We start from the raw sequence: 24,654 nt of genomic DNA, 5'->3' as shown, positions 1-24,654 counted from the left end.
GGTAGACCTAGGGCTCATTCTACGAGGGGGAAAGCTTCTACCACAGCTCTCCTTAGGAATGTGGCTATGTCAGAGATATGTAAAGCGGCTACTTGGCGTTCAGTGCATACGTTTACACGCCATTACTGTTTGGATTCTGATGCGCAGACTGATGCACAAGTGGGACAAGCATCACTCAGAAATTTGTTTGCTAATTCTAGTTAAACACTGTGATTTTAAAGTTTGGCTATGCTTTTTCGCCCACTTCTGGTGGGTATGAGCTTGCTACTCTATTCAGTGCTCATGACTATTAATGAGTATCCCCTGGAAGAGAAGGATTAGTTACTTACCTGTAATCCTAGTTCTCTTCCAGGGGTATACTCATTAAAGTCATAAGCACCCTCCCGCCTCCCCTGGCGAGCAGTAGCATTGAGGTTTATCGTTTTCAATATGTGTTATGAACGTTTTAAGTGCAGATTCCTGCTAAAGTTTACTGTACCGTACAAAAGAACTGACCTAACTGTCACCTGTGGGGCATGATGGGAACAGAGTTCTCCTGGAGGCCTTAAAGGCAAAGTGTGCAGATTCTCTGGGGCCTTAAAGGCAAGGTGCCAGTCTGATTTTCTGTACACAGACATTTTTTCATATGCAGCCTTTTTAGGCTAATAACTGTTTACAACAGGTTCTTTGATGAAAATAAAAGGTTTTTCATGGTTCTGAATGCACGGGGGACCGTGAGCAGCACTAGGGGAAATAGTGCTCACCTACGCCGGGGACCGACTCCTGTTGCCAGTTCCCCCTCGCCGCCGCAAGTACACCAGCGGCCGGAGCGCGAGGGGTTAGAACTACAATCCCCAGACGCCCCAGCGGCGCTTCTCGCCGGCCACGGGAACATCGCGCCAGGAGGCGCAACTTAAGGACCACAGCCCCGGGGGAGCGGGGGGACCGTGAGCAGCACCAGGGGAAATAGTGCTCACCTACGCCGGGGACCGACTCCTGTTGCCAGTTCCCCCTCGCTGCCGCAAGTACACCAGCGGCCGGAGCGCGAGGGGTTAGAACTACAATCCCCAGACGCCCCAGCGGCGCTTCTCGCCGGCCACGGGAACATCGCGCCAGGAGGCGCAACTTAAGGACCACAGCCCCGGGGGAGCGGGGGGACCGTGAGCAGCACCAGGGGAAATAGTGCTCACCTACGCCGGGGACCGACTCCTGTTGCCAGTTCCCCCTCGCCGCCGCAAGTACACCAGCGGCCGGAGCGCGAGGGGTTAGAACTACAATCCCCAGACGCCCCAGCGGCGCTTCTCGCCGGCCACGGGAACATCGCGCCAGGAGGCGCAACTTAAGGACCACAGCCCCCGCGTCGCGGGTACGCGCGCGGGACGGCGCCCGGGGCTAAGCCCGGGCAAAGGGCGGGCCCTCTGTGGCCCTCAGAGGCACGAGGAGGACGGGACGGGCCACGTTTCCTGGCCCCACAGCAACAGAAGGTATAGTTGTATATACCATTTACAAGACTATTCATGGACATTTTTGGCTACCACAACATAGACACTATACTGAATATACTTTATTGTTAGTGACACACAAGGGGGCATACTAAATTCCCATATTACTGCCAGAGAATGGAAAATCTTCTTCAGAGCTATGCATCACCTACCACTATCTGTGAAATAGATATTGATGACCGTCGCCAATTGTTATCCCCGTCTCACACCCCCGTTAGTTTGCCAAACCTGCCCTATTGGGAGGAACTAAATGCTCTGTGCGGGACTAAGTTCATTCCAATAACATCCCCCTCCCCCGTAAAAGGCCTTATTACTAACACTCCCTCTGACAGAACTGGTGAACCTTCCCTACCACCCAATGAGGATAACATGCAGGCCACTGCGCTGTTGCCGGGCCAAAGTGTGAAAAGGAGACATGACGGGACAAATGATTACGATCTCCAACCTAAAATACAAAAACTTTGTATCGATCCCCCAACGCCTGCCATAAACTCCATCACATCCAGGGGGGTCGCTGAACGCTTGGATGATAAAGTATCTTTGCCTCAATTGCAATTACTCCCTCAACTCGAACAGTTGTTAAACTCGGTTATAGCTCCCCTGCTAGAACGAATTACCTCTTTAGGGGATAGGCTGACAAGTATAGAGATTGCTATTAAAGCTAACTCCTTACCCGTTACAAAGTTGGCAACACCCAATTGTTCCATTCCACCAAATGTACCTGAAGGCCCTATACTGACGGACACTACAAAAACTGTTTCCGCTGAAAGTCAACTTCCCAGCATGCTACCTCCAACCGATACTAGAACTGCCCACAAACCTTTGTATAACATAAGAAAAAATGTCACGATTACAAAACAGACTCCTAAGAGTCAACCACCACTGGTCACTAAAATTGTCCCTAATCCCTTAGTAACAAACTACTCCGCTGCTAGAGCAGAACCAAACAAAGCAGCACGTATAGACCTACCTCCGGAAGCCGCCCCCTTTGTGCTAGTTCTCTCAGGAGTACCAGCTCCATCACGTAGGAAACCTGAGAGTTACCAGGACCTATTACACAAGGTCATCTTCTGGTTAGCTAAAAATAGACCCCTGCCACCCAACAAGGATGGAGGTATCCTGAGTGTCAGAAGAGTGGGCTGGTTAGGGTCACTACCAAAGGACATTCCCGGGGACTTAATCCTTGTTAAATTTAGGAATAGGAACATTGTCCCCTATTTACGATCCTATCAGCCCCACGAAGGTGACGGTCCCATCTCCATTTGGGATTTGTTTGATTTTTATCCATGTACCCCACACTTCCCTCTTCCGAGATCCACAGCAGATTTGCTAGAAAGGGGTGGTATTAGCTTACCAGCCCAACACAGATTTGATTTATTTTATAAATACTGTAATGTTTGAGTAGTGAAGTTTACATTTCAAACCAGTCAGCAATACAGGCTTTATGTGGTATGTTCCTAAATGAGGAATAGGCCCCTATAGGTTGGGCATATGATTCTTTTAACTTGCATTAAGAGCCATTAGCTGAATGCTGGGTAGCATTCCTGAATTGACTCTTTTTATCTGTATTAACATGGGCATAAACGTCTTTCTTTGTCATTTAATTGTTTTTTTTTTTTTAAACAAGATTTTTGAAAATTCTAACTGTTTGTATAAATTTGTATATATTAGTCTTGTGTCTTGTGAATGTATTTTATATGCTTGTCTTTTATGAAGGAAAACTTCGAAATAAAGACGTTAAAACTGAACTGAAATGCATTTTAGGCTCATGCCTGTTTATTGCATTTATATACAGCATATTTTCATGCTTCAGAACGTGTGTAAGGTTTGGTTTGATTAGCCTATGTATTAATGTTAGGCTGCATATTATGGTTATTATACATGTACATGTGTATAATTACTTAGTACTATGTACTTTTGGTTATATTTACACATATATATGTATTTTGTTTGTGTTCCGGGTCCCCGCTCATGGGTGGAGATAATTCAGTGCTTATGACTTTAATGAGTATACCCCTGGAACAGAACTAGGATTACAGGTAAGTAACTAATCCAACAGATAGATCTCTCAACGTAAAGCAGAACAGAATGTACATGTAGAGACAACATTTATGTTCCATCTTTTGCCTTTAATAAAATGTATAGGAAAATTAGCATTTCTTTTAAGAAAACTGTAGAAGTGCAGAGCCCTGTCTTTTGGCATTCTTTTCACAGAGCCGGCAAAATAAATGAGGGGCTGTTGCTGTGCTGCATGCTGAGATTGCAGCGGTCCCTGGGCAGCCCTCAAAATAATTGCACCGGTTTTTTCTTTACACTAAAATACAAGCCCATAAGCACATTTCCCTTGTATTGGGGGAAAAGAGAAACACAAGGATTTGTTGGACAATAAGACTGTTTTTTTATGCCAATTTTTAATTTTACAATGAATTTCTCAAAAGTTTTCCTATAGATTTGTTTTAAAAGATTCCAAAGAGTTTTCTCCATTTGAAAAGTATTCTGGCATTCCTTAAATTTTTGGGACCATTAGTTATTTTTGATTGTAATAAAAATACTCATGATTGAGAACTAATGTTACAGGTGAGAATCGTTTTCTTTAAACTTTGAGGCAGAGAACATTAAAGAGCTTGCTTCCTTTTACTTGAAGGAGCTTGTTTGCTTTTAACTGAACTACTGAGAAATTGCCCCTCACTGAGCCGGATTGCAATGTAGGAGACATTAAAAGGCTTATCCAAAAAAGAAGTCCATGTAGTTTGCGTCACTTGAAGATTTCTTTGCATGCTTTCTTGCAGTAAAAGTTACAGATCTTGCTGCCTTCCCTGAGCTTCATGCCCTTGCAGTGAAGGCCATGGAGGCTGCTTGATATGTAGTGAAGGCAGCACAGCTTGACTCTAAAAAGGAAGGTGTTGTTGCCTGCTTTACTAGCACTAAATGTGGCAGAGCTAGCCTCTGCAAATGTAGCAGTTAGCCTCTCTTGTATCAATCGTAGCAGGGCGCGCTTCTCCAGCAGTAAATGTGGCAGGCTGTGTCTCCATAGAAGTGAAGGTGACTGAGCTTTGCTTCCTGCCAACCAAGGATTCTGACTCTGCCCCAGTAGGGAAGGGCACACAGTTAGCTTACCTGCCATCAACGCTGTGGAAGTGTACTTTACCCTGTGGCAGTGAAGGTGGTGGAGCCGGCTTCACTGACTTCAAAGGTAGCACACCTGCTATCCTGGTAGTGAATGTCACAGACCTTGCTTTGCAAGGTCTACACAAGTCGAAGCTCTTGAGTAACAAGCAGGGTAGTACAATGTAATGTTTTAGGTGATTCCCTTCTCTTATTTCCTTTAGCTCCACTTGGTCTGTTGTGAGTACAATATTCAAGACTGAAGGCTTGCCAGGCTTCTTCCAGGGAATGACAAGCACGTGGCTGCGCGAAGTGCCTGGATATTTCTTCTTTTTTGGGGGCTACGAGTTGAGCAGAACTCTCTTCACCTACACCGGCCAAACGAAAGAAAATCTTGGTAAGTGTAGTTTGGTTAAGAGTGAGTGGCGAGAGAGAGAGAGAGAGACTGTAAGGAGAGGTTGCAAAAGTCTCTTCGTTGGTATGCTTCAGGCAAGTCCCTGATAGCATAAGCTATGGGGTTGGTTGATGAGTCATGAGGACTCCTCCTCTTGGTGCTATGCAGAGGGATAGCCACTTGAGTGTTAATCCCGCAAGGGGAACAGCCTTGGAAATATTGAATTAGTGTGTGGGTCTGGGGAGGTTTAGATCATGCTATCTGCTTATTCAGCTCACCCAGGCACTTTTCCTGCCAATACCTCATGAGTAGAGCACCAAGGGCCAGGTTTCCCACTTGGGCATTTTCTGATTGCTTGTGAAGTAGAGAGCGACGCAGTGTGAGCTTTGCTCTGTTGCTAGCCTCCTTCGGCCTCTATGTTCATTCCTATTAAAGGTGGTGTCAACTGTCAAAGTAGGGTGTGTTTGAGAGTGCCACAATGGGCAGGAGAGGTGGCCATAGCATGGAAGACTGTTGGAAAACGAAGAGGTTCATGTTGCGTTGTCCATCCCTCCGTTGCTGAGGATGCGTTACAATACAATCAGTAATTTGACATGAATGCTGTACTGGTGGTTTTCATGGTCTTTCCTTTCCTTGCAGGTGCTGTTCCGTTGACAGTGAGTGGTGGTATTGGTGGGGCCTGTTTTTGGCTTTCGGTGTATCCCATTGATTCAGTGAAGTCTCGTATCCAAGTTCTGTCCATGGCGGGAAAGCAGAAGGGCTTCTTTTACTCTTTCCTGCACATCCTCAGAAACGAAGGTAAGTGGGCTGTATGCTCAAACACACAGGGCCTCATAGCACTAACAGCAAAGGTGTAAATTTAGCACCATTGCTGCAGTGCTAGGACCACTAGTATTTTATGAGCACTGCTAAGTTCTTCACAGCACCTACCTGCAGACCTCCAGCCTTCTGTCACAGCCCCCAGATAGACTTTCAAGATACCAGTGATGGTTCATTACTAAATTGATCAGTGCTAATACCTACAAGACCTTTGGATCTAGCAGATGTAGCATAAAGGACACACACCTATTGATGTAGGTGCAATGCAGCCCTCTGGCGCATACTGGAGGTTCCAGGTGGGCTAGTTGGCCCCCAGGGACCCCTAGTATGCAAGGGGAATTAGTTCCCCCCCTCTTCAAACATGCACGGGTTCTGCGTTGCAGAGAGGTGTAAAAAAGGGTGTGGCCTCATTACACCTCTCTGCAATGCAGCGCCCTGGCGCATACTGGAGGCTCCTGGTGGGCTAGTTGGCCCCCAGGGACCCCCAGTATGCAAGAGGAATTCGTTCCCCCTCTGCAAACGCGCCAGGGGGCTGCATTGCAGAGAGGTGTAACAAGGGGCATAGCCTCATTACACCTCTGCAATGCAGCCCCTGGCGCATACTGGAGGTGCCAGGTTCGCTAGTTGGCCCCCAGGGTCCCCAGTATGCAAGGGGAATTAGTTCCCTCTCTTCAAACATGCACGGGGCTGCGTTGCAGAGAGGTGTAAAAAGGGGCGTGGCTTCATTACACCTCTCTGCAATGCAGTCCCCTGGCGCATACTGGAGATTCCTGGTGGGCTTTCAGGTCTTATATAGTTAGGAATTAGCATTAAAAAACCCTTTGCAATTCACTGAAAAAAACATAGGTTTCAGGCCTTATATAGTTAGGAATTAGCATTTAAAAAACCTATGAAATTCACTGAAAAAACCATAGGTTTCACACCAGTTATAGTTAGGAATTAGCATTTAAAAAACCTATTAAATTCACTGAAAAAACCATAGGTTTGACACCAGTTATAGTTAGCTGGAAATTTTACTGACATAAAACCATTGAAATTCCCACGTTATAGTTAGTTGGACTCACTATAACTTGCGCGTGTAATGCACTGCTGATGACGTCACATATTACATCACTCATGACATGGTCAGTGATATCACTCATGACATCACTGATGACACCATCCAGTGAATGTGTGTCTTTCTGAAAAATAAATATGTTTTATATATGTATTTGTAAAGGTCGATGGAAGAATAAATGTTTAAATAAGTGTGTAAATGGATGTTTTTTAAATAAAATATTGATTGGTTAACTGGTTTATTACTGTAACATCACTGATGACATCTCAAATGACATCACTGATGACATCACTGATGACATCATCCACGTGACAATCACATACACCTTTTCATACACTAGTAAAATCTTTCATCACTCTTTGTAAAATACAGAGTATCATATTTGAATCCATTGTCACAGCAATACAAGTATCTAAAAACCCACTCAGTGATTCATAGATGTTTGCACACATCTAATCACTTACCTGTAGATTCGCTCATACATGCTGTCAATGAGCAATAGAACACTATTAAAAATACTTCTACACCTATATCAACATTACACAGCAGCACACATCTTATTCACATATGAAGTCATCCTACTCACTTAGGCAAACAATGGATCATACTTACATATTTACTTAGCTACACACTTATACAAACACAACTTCTATTCATTAAGATAGTAAGTCATACTTAGTGAATTATAAAATCATTATTACAAGTATACAGTTATCCATACAGTCACTCACACAATCATTGTGTCTTATGAATACTTATTTATATACAACAACTGACACAGACACTGCCTTTTATTTTTCTAGTTTGTTGGACATGTACCATTGAGAAATATATTTGCTCATCGCCACACCCTTAAAGAGATTCACTCACCCAAATTGTTAGAACATGTACTTTTAACTTCATACTAGCAGCCCGCTCCAGCGTTGCCTGTGGCAGAAAGGGGCTGGGGGCAGTGCACCCGCTCCCGCCCTGACCCCCTCCCACACCGACTCCATCCTGCCCAGACTCACTCGCGCCCCCCTCCCGCCCAGACTCACTCGCGCCCCCTCCCGCCCAGACTCACTCGCGCCTCCCTCCCGCCCGACATTTTCATTTACTGCTGCCTCTTTCTTTCCTCCCCCTGCATCCAGTCTCACTTTCCCTTTCCTTACCTGTGCCGCCGCTTCTCACTGCACAGCCGCTCGTCACTGCGCCGCCCTCCTCCGTCGTCGTCATCACGCACGTCGCGTCGCGGCCAGCGCTAGGTCCCGGACGGCGCTACTTTCAGGGGACTACTTTGTTTACAAACGTAATTTTTTTTTAATTAACTTTTTAAAAAAAAATTTATATAGCCTATGTCCATCTACACACCCTGACATTTTCATAGATGTATCGGGTGTGTAGATTGGCGCTGTGGTTCTCGAGTTTACCTGGCCAAAAGGTGCAAGTTCTCTCTTTATAATAGTAGTATAGATATCTACTGAATCATCAGCAGTGCATTGCCGGTGCGTGAAATATAGTTAGTCCAACTAACTATATAGGAGCAATTTCAATGGTTTTGTACGAGTGAAATGTCCAGCAAACTATAACACCCCTAAAACTTTTTTTGAGTGAATTTCAAAGTTTTTTTTAAAGCTAATTCTTAACTATATAAGGCCTGAAACCTATGGTTTTTTCAGTGAATATATATATATATATATATATATATATAACTTTTGACTCCTGAGGACCCCCACTGAATCACTACTAGAAGCCGGGGACCCCCAAGCAATTTGTACAATTAAATTTCTTTTTAAAAACGCCTTTTGAAGCAGAGGCAATTTCAAGAGGGAGACAGCCTGAATTGGGTCTATTGGCATGGACATGTATGCATACAGCAGTGTATTATTTAGTGGTACCCAAGGGCTTGTGGAAGGTGAGCAATCAGACAGAAGCACGAAAATCTTACTTCTGGTCCTGGCTGCATCTTTTTAGGTCTCGCGTGGCGTCGGGTGCGCACATGCGCACTCCAGCTCGCGAGATTTAATGTCTTTGAGTAGCAAGGTTAACCCCGCCCCTCTTCTCCATTGGCTGGCCTCCTAAACGGCGGCCAGCCATTGGAGAAGAGGTCCCAGTGACGTTCTTCTTTGGATCTAAGCCCTGTCCTTTTCGGATTGGGAGGCGTGTTTTTTGATATTCTTTCTAGGCTGTAAAACAACAGTCAAAAAACACGCCCCCAGTCTGAAAATGACGGGGCTTAGAGACAAAAGGCTGTCTCATGGCAAGCGCTTGTAGGATGTGCGCAGTTGTCACTCAACAAAGGAAGCTTGTTCTTTATGCGGTCACTGGCGGTTAGAAGGATGGCGGAGTGTGAAGAGAAAATGTTTTACGGTTTTTACGCATCATTGTAAAATACCACTCTTTATAAGCGGCTTATGCATTGATTTGCTGCTCTAATGCCTATACTGCGCTTCTTGGCTCGCAGGGTGAAACGAAAAATGGTATCTGTGGCACTTGCATGAACCCGGTGAGCTACTCTGCTCTAACGTGTTACTACTGCCAGGGCTCTGAGTATGGATGCGGGGGGTGTGCACAGTGTCAAGGTCACTAGACTTAAACGAGTGGTCGGTGTGACGTCACTGCATGTGCGCCCCCCCCCACGGTGCGCCTCTTTCTGTTTGATGGGTGGTGGTAATGGCCTTTCGCCGTTTCCCAGACTGCGGAGTGGGCACGTCCCGAGAGGCCAGAGCAGCTCCAAATACAGAAAACTATCCGCTCTGAGATTAAGGCCCCTTGTCCTCTGTGACAACCGAGGGAAGGGGACAGCACAGAAGCGGACATTCAGCGCAGCCTGCATGGGCCTGGGACGGACCTGCTGGCAGCCGAAGACCGCTGGCCACATGACCCGTCCACCGGAACACCTGGTCCTTGAGGATTGTGGCGCAGAGTCCAAGGTGACTCCGACCTGATGGAAAACACACTTACAGGGGGCGCTGAAGAGCCGGGGCACTCAGGAGCTTAAGCCAGTGCCAGGGTCCTGAGTGGGCTGATACGGTGCCAGGGTACTACTACTGAGTGGGCTGTTACTGTGCCAGGGTCCTGAGCGGGCTGGGGCACTCCGTTTGGATAGAAGGTTCCAGGGTACCAGGTAGGCTCAGCTGGTGCCAGGGTACTGAGTTTGGCGTAGCGGGTCCTGTGCACTCTATGGGTTGAGGCGGAGCCAGGGCAGTGCGTGGGGCAAGACGATGCCGGAGCAGTCAGTGGAACGGGACGGTGTTATGCACTACATAAAGTTAAACGGTATGAGGGCACTTATTCTCAGGGCACTGAGTTGGCATAGAGCTGGGTTAGATGAAACCGGACACAGTTGGGTGAGACGGTGCCAGGGCATGGACTGTGGTGAGAAGGTACGGGGGCACCGGGTGGGCAGAGCCGGTGGCTGGGCATGGAGTGAGGCGGGGCAGTGTAGGGCGGTGCCAGGGCACCGAGTTGGGTGAGATGGTGCCAGGGGGCTGAGTGGTAAGCGCGGTGCCGGACCAGTAATTTGGGTCAAACTGCACCGGGCACTAATTATCTCACTGTCAGGGCCCTTGGGAGGGGCGGGGATTGGGAGACTGCACCTCCTTTCCGTCAAATGTAGCTCACAGACACCAGAAACAAATTGCAGAGGTGCTCTCTGTAAAATCATCCAATGCTTGGTTTCAGGTCCGCGAGTGGTTTGACTAACTGAGCTACCGACTGAGAGAGTGAGAGCATGGCGAGTAGGCTAGGGAAGTGACTGAGTAAGCGAGTGAAGGAGTGAGTGTATGGCTTGAGTGTGCAAATCAGTGATTGAGTACAAGAGGTTAGCGAGCGTGTCGGCAAGTGAGCATGGGCTGAGTAAGGAAGTGAGTGGATAGCTGCGGCGAGGGCTCGAGCAACAAATCGAGGGGCTGAGTACGTGGATGCGCTGACTGTGGAAGTGTAAACCGGGATGGTGAGACTGCTGACGCTGCGTGTGAGTGACAAAGATAGTGAGGACGTTGTTACTAAATGGAGGAGCGAGAGGCGCAAGTATCACTCAATATGAAAAGTGAACTACCTCCAGGCGCTGGCTGGTTTAACTCAACAAGAAAACAGAGCCGCAGGTTCAGGGGTGCAGGTGAGTAAAGTAAAGTAAAGTAAAGTATGAAGTCTTATATAGCGCACGACTTACCCTGGGGCATCTCGGCGCTTGCTTAGGGAACCCGTCCTGGTATTCCCCTGTGAGATAGCCCTGGCAGGGTATCCACAAGGTGAAAGCCAGGCATCCCACCGCGAGGGGCCGTTGTGGAGATTAAGCAAGCTATTGCCCAGAGTCGCAGAGTGTGAACCCGTGAGCTGAGAAGGCACCGGAGCGAGAATTAACGAGTCCGCGGAATTTTTGAGCCCAAGACCCGCCGAGGCGGGGAATTGAACCCTGGTCCCGGAGCGAACTCAAGCTCCAGGTCTGCCGCCTCTAACCCCTGAGCCACACTTCTCCCCCCTCGACGTTCTAAGGAGTGACTGGCCCCGCGTGGGAGTTCAGAGACGAGTCCCTCTGCTTCTGGTGCCCCTTTAGCTGGGCGTGGTCTGGCCTTTTATTGCTGACATAAAAACGTGTGTTGTCACCTTAAAGCACCCGCAGCCGCCGAGCCTCCTCGAAGCGCCTGACCTCAGAGCGGAGACACAGTGCAGGCAGGTCGAGTCTGTGAGACTGCTGCAGGGAGGGGTGTCGGCCTGCTCACAAGCCCTACCTACGCCTGCCCCTGTGCTCACTTCAAAGCTGAGGCGCCTTGAAGTTTGAAGTTTAAAAGTTCTTAGTAAGCGCACTGTGACCAAGTGTGCACCTTGATGCGCCGGGTGAGATCAAGGCACCTGCGTGTTTCCAGACCGTGCGAGGCGCCAACCGTGCCGCACGTGGGATCACAGCAAGTGTATATGGGGGACACCAGTGCTACTGCTGGAAAACTACAGCGACAAAGCGACATGTGCCCCATCCGTCCACCAATAACCAATCAACCATCCGCCCATCTATCTATCCACCCATCTAGTCATCCGCCCATTTACCCCTCCGTCCGTCCATTCACCCCTATAGCCATACAAACGTTCATCCGTACAGTGTTTGACAGTCTGTCATACATGTATTGGTGTTCTTATACATGCATTCTTCCAGCATGCAGTCTCATTCCAGTGTTTCTGTCATTGTTCCGCCCAGTCTGCAATATCCACCCATGCAGCCAAATAAACCGTAGTAGAGTATGTCTGCTCAGCCATTCTGCAATTTATATCAATCCATCATTCAATCATCCATTCAACATGCTTTACCCATTCTGCCTGACCAGCTGTTCAATCAACAATATCTATCCCTCACGCCATCAGTTCATCCATCCAACCATGCATGCAATATGTATGATCGATCCAATGTGGGGTTCTGTAGACAGTATGGACAATCTTGCCCATCCACCCAATCAAACATCCATCCATCCATCTGTTCATCCAGTATGTAGTATCCTTCCAGACAGTTTGTCTGCTCTTTCTACAGTATCCATCTAGATGTCAATAAGCAGCACCAACCCAGACAGCACTTCTGGTACCCTTTGTTCAAACTACAAAAACCATCCGCATACCCAATAGGCAATATACATCCACTCTGTCTGCTCTCTGGCCACTCCATCTATCCACTATCCCATCCATCCATCTATTGCCCTCCTATCTATCTATCTATCTATCTATCTATCTATCTATCTATCTATCTATCTATCTATCTATCTATCTATCTATCTATCTATCTATCTATCTATCTATCTATCTATCTATCTATCTATCTATCTATCTGTCTATCGCCCTCCCTCTATGTATCTGTCTATCGCCCTCCCTCTATGTATCTGTCTATCGCCCTCCCTCTATGTATCTGTCTATCGCCCTCCCTCTATGTATCTGTCTATCGCCCTCCCTCTATGTATCTGTCTATCGCCCTCCCTCTATCTATCTATCGCATCACTCAGTACCACCACAGCATCACTTGTTGCCACCACAGCATCAATCTGTGCAACCATTCAACAACAACTGGCTCAAATATGTTCTCTCAATGTTTCAAGCTTTATTGCAAATTTTACAAAAAGATGTTAATATTTCACTTCTGTTCTTGGATTTTCGTCACAATAAAATACACTAAACCTAATCGGCACAAAAGTTTTTTACAAAAGTTTAAGCTATTGCCATTATAAATTACAATAACTTTTATTTAAGTATTAATTATTTAAAAAATTAAAAGCCATTGTTATTAGTAATATCAATACATCTAAGTCACGTAAATACAACATATATTGCATTACAAATGCTATAGGTGTCACATTTGCGAAAGTTAAAACTATTGCCATTGTAAATGACAAAGCTATTAATTTAGCTATTTTCAAAACCAACACATAAATAAAAAAATGTCATTTACAATACCAATAGCTCAAACTTTCCTAATGCGAGACCTATTGCATTGCAAATGCTTGTTTACTTGCCTGCCAAGTAATGGTGAGCTATACACATGTGCCTTTCAACGTTTTATTGCTTTTATTGTATTGCCTGTATTTTCATTGTTGTGACTGTGACTGCTGTTGTCTGTCTTCCCCCGCTGCCTGTACGTGGTCGGTGCCCCTTTTTTCTTCCCTCTATTCCCCTCGCTGTCCCCGTGCTCTCTGCCCGGTCTTTCCTTCTATACCCCTCGATGCCCCGTGTCTCTGCCCGGTTTTCCTTCTGTTCCCCTCGCTGCCCCCGTGCCTCTCTGACCGTTCTGCCTTCTGTTCTTAGCTGCCCCTATATTTCTGTATTCTGTATTTTGCCTCTGTGCCATTTGTTTTTTGTGCCTGTCTGCTCTCTGTGCCACTCATTTTGCCCTCGTTTTTGTGCCCCTTTTGACTTCTGTTCCACTCGTTTCCCTCGTTTTTTGTGCTTCTGCCCTCTGTTCCACTCGTTTTTTCCTCATTTTTTGTGCCCTTCTACCCTCTGTTCCACTTCGTTTTCCCCTCGTTTTTTGTGCCCTTCTGCCCTCTGTTCCACTCGTTTTTTTGTGCCCTCCTGCCTTCTGTGCCACTTGTTTTTTCCTTGTTTTTGTGCCCCTCTTGCCTTCTGTTCCGCTCGTTTCCCCAGCCGCTGTGCCCCCTGACTGCCCACTGCCAATTCGCTGCCCCGTATTGTTGTGGTCTCGCCGCCCCTGCGCCAACATTCACAGCTCTTGTGTGCTGTGAGGACGCATGGGCGTTTCATTTTTCACTAAGACAGGCACTCGAGCCCTGTGGACCCCCTGGGAATGTCTCGCGGACCCCTGGGGGTCTGCGAACCACAGTTTGGGAAACGCTGGTCTAGAGCCTGCTAGGGAGTATTGTTCTTCCTTTGATAGCCAATGTCATAAGCGTTGAAAAGAGGAGATTTGGTACCAACATCTGCATTGATTTTTGGAAACAAATGTAGGCATGCAACCTGCTGCTCGCACCTAGGAAGCGGCAACATGCCCCAGACTGTATTGATGCTAAAAATATTCCTTCAGGTATGGCATTCGTGAAAATAATTTTTTATAGTACCTTCCAAACACAGTGCTCACTTACCTCGGGGGGTGGTCTAGTAATGAGGCATGTGTAAGTGGAAACCCTTAATTCCTTAAGCAACACTTCGATCAGGGTTAGTAAAACACAACTACTCACTAGTGAGGGTCTCAAGGCGCTGGGGGGCGGTTCCACAGTGTGCTGGGGTCATCCGAAGAGCCAGGTCTTGAGGTCCTTCTTGAACTCTGCCTATGTGGGGTACTGCCGGAGGTGGATGGGTAGGGTGTTCCAGGCTTTGGCTGCGAGGTAGGCAAAGGACTTTCCTCCTGTACTTGTTTGTACGAGGGACCTCGGCTAGAGAGCTGGGCTGATCGTGGTGTATTTTGGGTGCGTGGAAGCAGAGGCAACTGTTCAGGTATGCAGGAGTGGTGTTGTGAAGGGCCTTGTATGTGTGGGCTAGTAGTTTGAAGGTTATTCTTCTTTCGACTAAAAGCCAGCGGAGAACGTGCAGGTGTTGGGTGATGTGACTGCGACAGGGCATGTCTAGGATCAGTCTAGCTGTGGCGTTCTGGACAGTCTGGACTTTGCGAAGGCGTTTCTTATTGATTCTGGTGTAGAGAGCGTTGCCGTAGTCCAGTCTGCTGCTGATAAGTGTGTGCCTGACTGTTTTTCTGTATTGATCTGCCGGTTCATTGTGAGAGATGAGTCTAGTATGATGAGGATTCGAGCATGGTCCGTCTGGGTGGTGGGGATTTCCGAGGGCAGAGGGCCCCCAGGAGTCATTCCAAGCGGATGGGGTGGAGCCAAGGATGAAGACTTCTGTCTTTTCTGAGTTGATTTTCAGGCAGCTATTCTTCATCCAGGTGGCAGCGACTTTCATCCATTCTTGGAAGTTGTTTGGCGATGTTGGTTTAGTTGGTGAGGGAGAGGATCAGTTGGGTGTTGTCGGCATAGTAGACTATGTTGAGCCTGTGGTTCCTGACGATGGTTGCGAGGGGGTCCATTTTGATGTTAAAGAGGGTGGGCCTGAGGGAGGAGCCCTGGGGCACTCCGCAGTTGGTCTGTCTGTTCCAAGAAGTAGGGAGGAAGTCTAACCCACTGAGTTCTGCCGGTGAGGAAGGAACATATCCATTTGGGGGCCTTGCTATGGATGCCGGTGTCATGCAGTCTGGTGGCTAGGGTGCGGTGGGAGACAGTGTCAATTGCTGCTGAGAGGGCCAGGAGGATGAAGGCTGCCGTTTCACCCTGGTCGAGGAGGGAAAGGATGTCGGCGGCTAGTAGGGCGGTCTCCGTGCTGTGGTTGCTTTGGAACCCTGATAGGGAGATGTCCCAAATAAATATTGCAACACCAATTGCAACAAAAGTCTATAAATTGTAGGCCCAAAAAATGTGTATTTTTGTAGCAATGGTGTCATGCTGCGCTTTAGATGAATGTTTAAAAGTTAAGTGCGCCATACTGCGATTGCTACAATAGTTAAATGTGGATGCGTTAACAATTGTTGTGTGCACTGTTGGCTGGTGGTGTATGTGCCTGGTGGAAGTGTGCACTGCCGACTGGTGGTGTGTGTGTGCCTGGTGAAAGCGTGCACTGACAGCTGGCGGTGTGTGTGTGAGTGTGCCTGGTGAAAGCGTGCACTGACATCTGGTGGTGTGTGCTTGGTGGAAGCGTGCACTGACGGCTGGTGGGTTTGTTCCCTGTGAAAGCATGCACTGACGGCTGGTGGTGTGTGCCTGGTGGAAGCGTGCACTGACGGTTGGGGATGTTTGTGCCCGGTTTAAGCATGCACTGTCTGTGAAAGTGTGCACTGACGGTGTGGTTGTGTGTGTGTGTGTAGTTGGGTGTGTGGTTATGCGAGTGGTGTGGTTGTGCGAGTGGTGTGGTTGTGCGAGTGGTGTGGTTGTGCGAGTGGTGTGTGGGGTGTGTGGTGTTGTGTGTGTGTTTGTGATTAAGTAGGAAGCTTCCTCACACTGACCTAGGTGAACGTGAGGATACCATCTTACACGGATGACATAGCAATTCAGAATTATAAGAAGAGACAGTATACATTTGCAGAGCAAACAACTTTGTGTAGGCAACTAACTTCTTCGATTCAAGCAAATTTTGGACACCAAGCAAATATTCTGTAGCTGTTCTCTGAACTTCAAAGTACAAAGAACATTTGTATAAACATAAAATAGGAAAGAGGAATGACTCGGATAACAACTATAGGAAGTTCAAGATAATTATATTTCGCAAATGGTTAGTGGGTTCTAAAGGTCTTAATCCGGCTCCGAGTAGAGCGTTTAACAGGAGGAATAAAAATGGCAGGATGCTCGGTCAGGAATGGTGGCATCAGCACGTGTATTGGAGCAGAGAGGACTCTGACAGGGAGTGCGTTGAGCGGTTGTTTGGCATGGCGGAGGGTTAGGAGGACATGGCTGCTCTTGGGCCGGAAGGGTGGCTTGTGTCAATTGCTGGGGACACATCCCCTTCCCCCGTTACTCCCCACCCCGGTCCCTGCCCCGCACAACGCCTTTTGTTGTGTCCTTTAATGTATTCTGGTTGGCAAGTGGCCCAGGACAAACGAGTCCAATCCTGTGAAATGGAGGCGCCCTCTGACCCGTGTCGCCATGCACCCCGCATGGGCTGGCACCTGTCATGTAGGCTGCGCCCTGTGAAGGCTTTCACTGCAGCACATGTCTGTCTGCCTGCCTTCCTCTCCTGAGGAAGGGTGTGGGGGGCGCATCTTACTGGGCGGAGCGCGCTGGTGTGATGCCGACATTCTCGAGAGAAAGGCACAGCGAGTTGGAGGCTGCCATGGGTTCGACCCAGGAACCCGACAAGCGGTTGAAAAATCCCCACAGCTTCTTGTTTGCATGGGGTCATGCTCTCTTTTGACACTCGTGGTAGTCCTTGAATGTTTTCTGCTTGCGTTTCCTAGATTATATCTTTTTTTCATCAAAACAACCACATGCAATGTGACCTACCTCAGCACTCGAAAACTGCCACATATGGTCTGTTTAAAGGACAGATTACATACTTGCTGCTGCAGGATAGACTTCTAGTGTGGGCAAAAGCACACATCACTCGCCCTCCACCCAAAATGAACTTCACTGCATCAAACTGAAGTTGGATCACAGGCATGAAATTAAACTAAGCTTCCAGAGCACGTGCTCCATCACCGTCTTCAACAAGCACCCTTTTCGTAGCAATGCAAGTACAGCATACCGATCATAGTATGGTAGTATGAACGATGAGTGGCCTCCTTTGAAGTGCCGACAGAAGAGAGCATGGTGTATACTTTAAAAACAAAGAAAGGCGCTCTCGCCCGTTAAAGCGTGGTGGAGCGCGAGAAGAGATGCGCGCGTTCACAGCGCGAGACGCATCACAGTGCGTGTCTCCTATAGCGCACCACGTAGCAGCCCAGCAGGAGCAGGACGACCAGGAGGAGGGTCTGGAGTTCGAAGCGCTGCCCGAGGGATCCACCGTCACCACCTACATCCTGGCCGGCCTGTGGGCGTCGTCATGGAGCATTGCCTCATGTACCCTGTGGACTGCGTGAAGCTACAGCCGGTGAGTGGGGGGGAGTGGGGGGGTATGTGCGCATGTGTGGGTGTAGCTGTGTGTGTGTGTGCGTGTGTGTAGGTGTGCGTATCTATATGTGTGGCTGTGTGTCTGTTAGCTGTGCGTGTGTTTATGTGTGGCTGTGTGTGTGCGCGTGCGTGATCCATGGTGACTGAAGAGCATGCCGGAATCGGAGCGTGTGTTCACGCGCGTGACCTGATCTGATTTCGGCATGGTTCACAAGGCGCGCATCATAATATGATTCTGCCATGCTGTCTACGGTAGAAGCTCACGCGCGCGACCAAATCCCATTCTACAATGCTTCGCGTGCCCATCTCTTGTCTCCACTTTGGCTCGTTGTAAGCTGAGCGGACGACTATAGTTCTCGCAGCGAGAACGCGCTTCGCGCAATGCGCCAGGTTGAGACCTAAAAACATCTTAGTCCAAAGCATTCTCTTTAATCAGAATGGTGGTGCAGCATCCCTTCTGCAATGATTTTCTCAAGATGGAAGTTGGTTTTGTGCTTTAGTTTCACCTCCACAGGATATATTATTGCCCAAGACAGGTGCATCAGAGATAGGGGTGTTATTGAAATAGTCTCTCGTAGAGGAATTTGTTCCAGGTGAAGAAGGTATATTGTATTCAGATACTCGTTTTGACTATAGCCATATGAGAACTATTCCTCCGCTGGTCATTCTCAAGAGTGGTTCCCTTTCTCCTAGTCACATGCAAAAGTTCACTATACTTGATTTCAAGAGATTTTCTACATGCATATGTAATCTTACTTGGTCCCCTTCTTGAACACATGAATTCTTGACTACATTGCTAGTATTGTAAAGCATTTTCCCTTATCTCACATTAATATTACTTTTTCTACTATACTTTTTTACCAATCTCTCTCACACCTTAAACCAATAGCGTTGCAATTTAATGATGGCTCGTCTGCAGGCCGAATGGGTTTTTGCCTGTGGTGTTGTCGCACTTTGTAATATGACCATAACCTGGTCCTGAGTGCTGAAAGTACACAGCCTCTTGATTTTTAGTATTAAATCTTTTTATTGAAAGCCAATATACCGACCAATGCTTTGGAAGCAGGGGCCGAACTAAGACAGGACAGTTGCTGCCAGCGGCAATGCAGGTGTCACACGATGCAATTTTAACACAGCAAGCCGCCTACAACCCAACTGGGCCGGCCGCGAATGAAAGACTGATAAACTGTCGGGTGCAACAACAATGCAGTCAGTATTCGTGAAAAGGACCCCCCCCCCCAACTTCCCCTTCCCCTCCCCCTTTCCCACTTGTCCGCTGAGGTAAAAGAAAGGAAACTCCTTTTGAAAACAGTGACCGTGGTCAGGACCCCATGAAATGAGCTTTACTTCCGGGGAGTCTTCTTGCTCTGCTTTGCCTTAGGCTCTGTGAGAGGGGTGTCTGCCAGATGCAACAGTCGCAGGTATCTGGGGCAGCTTAATTCCCTGTATTCCCCAGTGGGAAGCGCCAGAAAAGGCCGCCAGAGTTCTGCAAATTCATCTCCTCTACCTGCTGCAGTCAGAGAAAGTTTCTCCATTCCCAAAATGGTCCATAGCCTTTGCAGCCAACCCACCTGCAGAGGCGGTTCAGGGTCTCTCCAGCGGGCCACAATGTTCTGTACTTCTGCCCCCAGTGCTAGCGCTATTAACCTCCCTCTCATAGACTTTAGAGGATACATCAAGGTATTGGGGAGCCCCAGTAACACATAGGTAGGGAATCGGGGGAGTTGGGTGTCTAAATGGAGGTCAATCAGGTCAAGGATAGGAGTCCAATATGTCCGCAGGTGCTCGCAACTCCACAGCAGATGCTCCAACCCTCCACAACCCCTCCAGCAACGGTCACTGACGCGGGGGTCCCAGCGATGTATGCGTTCTGGGGTGTGAAACCAATAGGTGGCCACTTTTGTGAGTGTCTCGGTGAGGCCTGTGTGGTAGGCTGAGTGCCGGGCTCTATGGTAAATCCCCTCCCATTCTTTGCGTGTGAGCTGCCGTCCCAAGTCTTTTTCCCATCTAGCCTGTCCCGCGCTGTAGGTGTATTTGTTAGTGAGAAGCAGGTGTTGGTATATGTCCGATAGCAGCTTCTTTTCCGACGTGCGCGTAAGCAGCCATTTTTCGTAGGGAGTGAGAAAACGCTGCGCCCCTTCTTTGACCGACGGCTGCAAGACCCAGTGCCGGACCTGCAAATAGGGCATGCGGTCCGTTTCCGGGACGCCATAGGCCTCCTTCACCTTCTGAAACGGGAGGATGCCCTGAGGATCAAACATGTGGCCTATCTCTCGGCACTGCGTAGTCCTCCACTGCGCGAATGCCTGTGCATCCAGGCCAGGGGTGAACTCCGGGTTGTCAAATATCGGTGTTAACGGAGAGGGAAAGGAAGTGAGTTCTCTCCGGACAGCCACTCTGTACCAGACTCCCATGACCGTGCCAGTGATATACGATGCATATAGATTGGGCGGTCTGTGGTGTCGCGGTAGGAAGGGCACACCCTGAAGCGTCCGTCCGGCCACTGCCTGATCCTGAAAAAAGCCAATGCTTGCTGGATTCCAGCTGATACCACTCTACAAGCGTGCGTAATTGTGCCGCTTGAAAGTACAGGGCTAGGTCCGGGAGCCCCACTCCCCCGTATGCAGGAGGAAGCGTGGCGATCAGGCGTTTAAATCTGGGGCGGCGGCCATTCCAAACATAGCGTGACAGATCCGCCTGCATTTTCTGGAGCCAGCCAGGCGGGGGGTGCAGCGGCAACGTCTGAAAGACGTATAAGGCCTGTGGAAGTAGCGTCATTTTAATAGCCGCGATGCGGCCTAGCCAGGACAGAGTGAGGTATTTCCACCGTCGAAGAGTCTTGGCGAGGCGTGCGCCAAGTCTGGCATAATTGGCCTCCGCTGTGGCCTGTATCGTGGGTGCTAGTAGCACCCCCAGGTAGGGGACAGTAGACGTAGACCACCGGAGGTTAAACTCAGCCTTGGCTTCCGCAAACACCTCTGGGCTAGGGATATGTTCAATGCCTCCGATTTATCCATATTAATTTTAAATCCCGAGGCCTGGGCAAATGTATGCAGCTCAATCATGAGTGCCCTCAAGGATTGCATTGGGTCCATAAGTGACAGCAGTATATCATCTGCGTACAGACTGATTTTATGGGTGTCTCCGCCAAAAGGGATGCCTCTAATAGATTGGTGCTGCCTGATTCGCTGCGCCAGTGGCTCCATGTAGAGCGCAAATAAAAGGGGGGAGAGCGGGCAGCCCTGCCTGGTCCCTCTGCCTATCGAAAATCGTGGAGAGGTATGGCCATTCACTCTGAATGTAGCGCTGGGTTGCCTATAGCAGTTGAAGATGCGGTTTCTGAGAGTAGCCCCTAAGCCAAATCGCTGTAACGCCAGGTCGAGATAGGGCCAGTGTACTCGGTCGAACGCTTTCTCAGCGTCAACCGTGAGAAGCATGCAGCCCGGCTTTGTCCGAAAGCCCGCCTCGATCAGGTGTAGTACGCGTTTGGTGTTATCGCTTGTCTGCCTTTGGGTGATGAACCCGGCTTGGTCCGGGTACACTAATTGTTGCATGTATGGGCCTAGCCGGCTTGCTATGATACTTGTATAGAGTTTAAGATCGATATTTAGTAAGGATATTGGCCGGTAGGAGCCGCACCTGGTCGGGTCCTTACCCGGCTTTGGTATCACCGAAATTGCGGCCTCCAGCAGTTCCGGAGGGATGGCTCCGGGCTGATCGAAGGTATTGAACAGGTCCCGCAACAAGGGTGCTACCTGGTGACAGAATTTTTTATAAAAGGCTGCAGGGTAGCCGTCCGGTCCTGGGGCCTTCCCTAACTTGAGGCGAGAGATCGCTGAGATTACCTCCTCTAGGCCAATGGGCCTATCCAAAAATTTCGCCTGCGCTTCGTTCAGAGATGGGAGAATCGCCCCATCTAGGTAATCGCTGCCCGCCCGTATGTCCAGGGTATCTGCATCGTACAGGTTGGCATAAAAGTTACCAAACTCCGCTGCAATAGCCGCATCCTCAGTGATCGGGTCCCCTACGGTGGGTTGAATAGTTCGAATGTGTTGTCGCTGACGCTGCTCTCTCAGCTTACTCGCCAGCAGTTTCCCACAGCGATCCCTCCGGTGTAGTAGGCATGCTTCAGGCGCAGGGCGGCGAACTCCGCCACATCCTGATCTAAGGCCGCTAGCATCTTCCGCTCCGCACACAGTTGTCGCCAGGCTCTGGCAGCTCCTGTGTGCCGGTGCATTTGCTCCAGTTCTGCCACCCTCTGCGTAAGTTCAGCCCTCTTCCACGCGCGTTCCCTATTGTCGGCTGCAGCCACCGAGATGAATTCTCCCCTAATGACCGCCTTAAGTGCAGCCCATTGAGTGGCTCTGGAGGTGTCGTAATTAGCGTTGTTAGCAAGAAAATGGCTGATGGCAATTGTTATGGACTCTACCGTGGCAGTGTTGTGTAATAGACCAATACGTAGGCGCCAGTGTCGTTGCGGTTGGGGGGCATCTGGCACCAGAAAGGACGCCACCACCGGGGAATGATCCGACATTGAGGCCGGTAGGATCTCCACGTCCTGCGCGCGCGCTGCAAGCTGGGTAGAGCACAGGAAATAGTCGAGCCGTGCGTATGATTTACGGGCCGCTGAGTAGTGTGTGTAGGCTGTAGCGCGGGGATGAGATAGTCGCCACAGGTCAACTAAGCCCAGGTCTTCTAGATGTGTGTGTCCTGCCGCTGAAAGCGCACCCACCTGACCGGAGCGCTGATTAGAGCGGTCTGTTGCGTTGTGAAATACCAGATTGAGATCTCCCCCGATCAGTAAGTGTGGGTGCGTGTTGGCCGTGGCTGCTTCTAGCGCCGAGTGTAGGAAGCGTTCCTGCCCCTCATTAGGTGCGTATGCTGAGCTGATTAGCAATGTCTGCCCCGCCACCGAGAAGCGATGAACCAACAGCCTACCCTTGAGCTCCGCCTCTTTTTGCAGTACCCGACCTCCAAAGGATCTCGCTACTAAGACCGCCACCCCAGCCACCTTCTTGGATGCCGATGAAAAGAACTGCTCCGGGAAGAAGCGAGATTTGAGCCTGTGGTGGTCTTTGGACAGCAAGTGTGTCTCCTGTAGGAGGCAGATGTCTGCTTGCGAGTGCTTCAAGAAAGAGAGGACAGCTTTGCGTTTGTTCGGGTTATTAAGTCCCCTCACATTTAGCGATAGAACCGTTAGGGGTCGAGTCATCCCGTGAGTGCTGCAAGGACCGGATCGCTATGTGAGCAGCCAAATATTATGCTAGAAAAGAAGGATGGAGGGAAAAAATGGTACCTCTCAGTGCTAGTGGACAAGGGGGCCCCTCCCCCCACCCCGCCCCAGATCCCAACCCCAACTGCGCCATACCTCTCCCCCCCTAAACCCACCCACAAACACCCCCCCCAACCCAACTAATGTAGTCCAAATGAGAATCATAGTCCCAGGCCGGCCAACGGAGCACCGGCCTGTAGAGTGATCGAAGTCCGATGAGACCCAAACCTGTGGAGTCAAAAATAGACTGGGGATGTGGCAACGGCCCCCCGCCCCGCCCCCCGACTTATTGCTACTGTCCAATTATGCCCCCAAAGTTTGTTCTAGGGAGGCCCAGCAGTGTCTTTCGCCACTTCCTGCACTGCGGTAGCGTGCTCTTTGGCTATCGTTGTTTGGTCTGGGCGGGCGCGTGATTTGTTCTGTCGCGAACTTTCTGCCAGCTGTCACTCAGAGAACGAGACTGATTTTCTTGCGACGATTCCGTGCTAGTATCTTCACTGTGGTCTTGATCCGGCAACTTGATCCCCAGGAGAGCGCAGGTGTCCCGGAGGGAGCGCATCTGGTGTAGGGTTCCGTCCCACCGAAAGATGAGGCGGAACGGGTGTCCCCAGGAGTAGGGCACCTCCTTTATTTCTCAGAAATGTGGTGACAATTTTGAACTCCCTTCTCTTCTGGAGCGTTATCACGGAGAGGTCCTGAAAGAGTTCCACAGACGCATCTTTGAACCGGAAAGGCTGGGACTGGCGTGCTTCTCTGAGAATCCTCTCCTTGAGTGGGAAGTCCGGGAGGAAAGCTAGTATATCGGGAGGAGGGGCAGGGGCCCTGCGCGGCAGGCCCACCCGGTGCGCCCGGTCTATGCGGATGGGGAAGTCCGCAGGCTCCTTGAGTATTTCTCGGAACAAATCTTGGAGGTACATGGTGACGCTGTCCCCTCCGCTTTTAATGGCACACCCCGGACACTAATGTTATTCCGCTGAGAGCGGTTCTCGAAGTCCTCATTGTGAGCCTGGAGGTCCATTTGTTGATCTTGGAGCCTCAGTACCTCTTGTTGGAGATGCACCAGTTCCTCACAACGGACTTGGTTGGAGTCCTCCATCGTCGCCACCCTCTCCCCCAGTCCATCTAGATCTCTGCGCAGTTCCCTCTGTTCGCTCACTGGTTAGAGTCCTCCATCGTCGCCACCCTCTCCCCCAGTCCATCTAGATCTCTGCGCAGTTCCCTCTGTTCGCTCACTAATTCCTGTTTTAGGGCCTGGAAGTCGTCCCTCAGCGTGCCGAATAGGGATTCAAGGAAGGACCTCGTGACTGGGGCCTCCTCTTGTGGCCCACGGGCGCTCGTGGCAGGTGTGGGCGACGACGATGCAGTTTGGGTCTTGTCTCCCTTCTGCGGTGGTTTTACCAGGAGGTCAGTGATGGAGCGACCCCCTCTTCGGTTAGCATTCGCCATTGTGACGGGACTCGCTG

At 49.4% G+C, this 24,654-nt stretch overlaps 1 protein-coding gene across 1 annotated transcript in view; it reads left to right on the top strand.

The window, feature by feature from the left end:
* Positions 1-24,654, top strand: part of LOC147718325 (mitochondrial ornithine transporter 1-like) — a 167,654-nt gene that overhangs the window by 58,449 nt on the left and 84,551 nt on the right. Inside the window, exons 5-6 of the mRNA XM_086966698.1 lie at positions 4,811-4,983; positions 5,620-5,778. Coding sequence (XP_086822824.1) covers positions 4,811-4,983; positions 5,620-5,778 — 332 coding nt within the window. The remainder of the gene's footprint in view (positions 1-4,810; positions 4,984-5,619; positions 5,779-24,654) is intronic.

Source organism: Lissotriton vulgaris, chromosome 4_1, assembly GCF_964263255.1.
Source record: "Lissotriton vulgaris chromosome 4_1, aLisVul1.2, whole genome shotgun sequence".
NCBI lineage: Eukaryota > Metazoa > Chordata > Amphibia > Caudata > Salamandridae > Lissotriton > Lissotriton vulgaris.
Note: the sequence above shows the minus strand (reverse complement) of the source record. Positions and strands in the feature narration are given on the sequence as shown.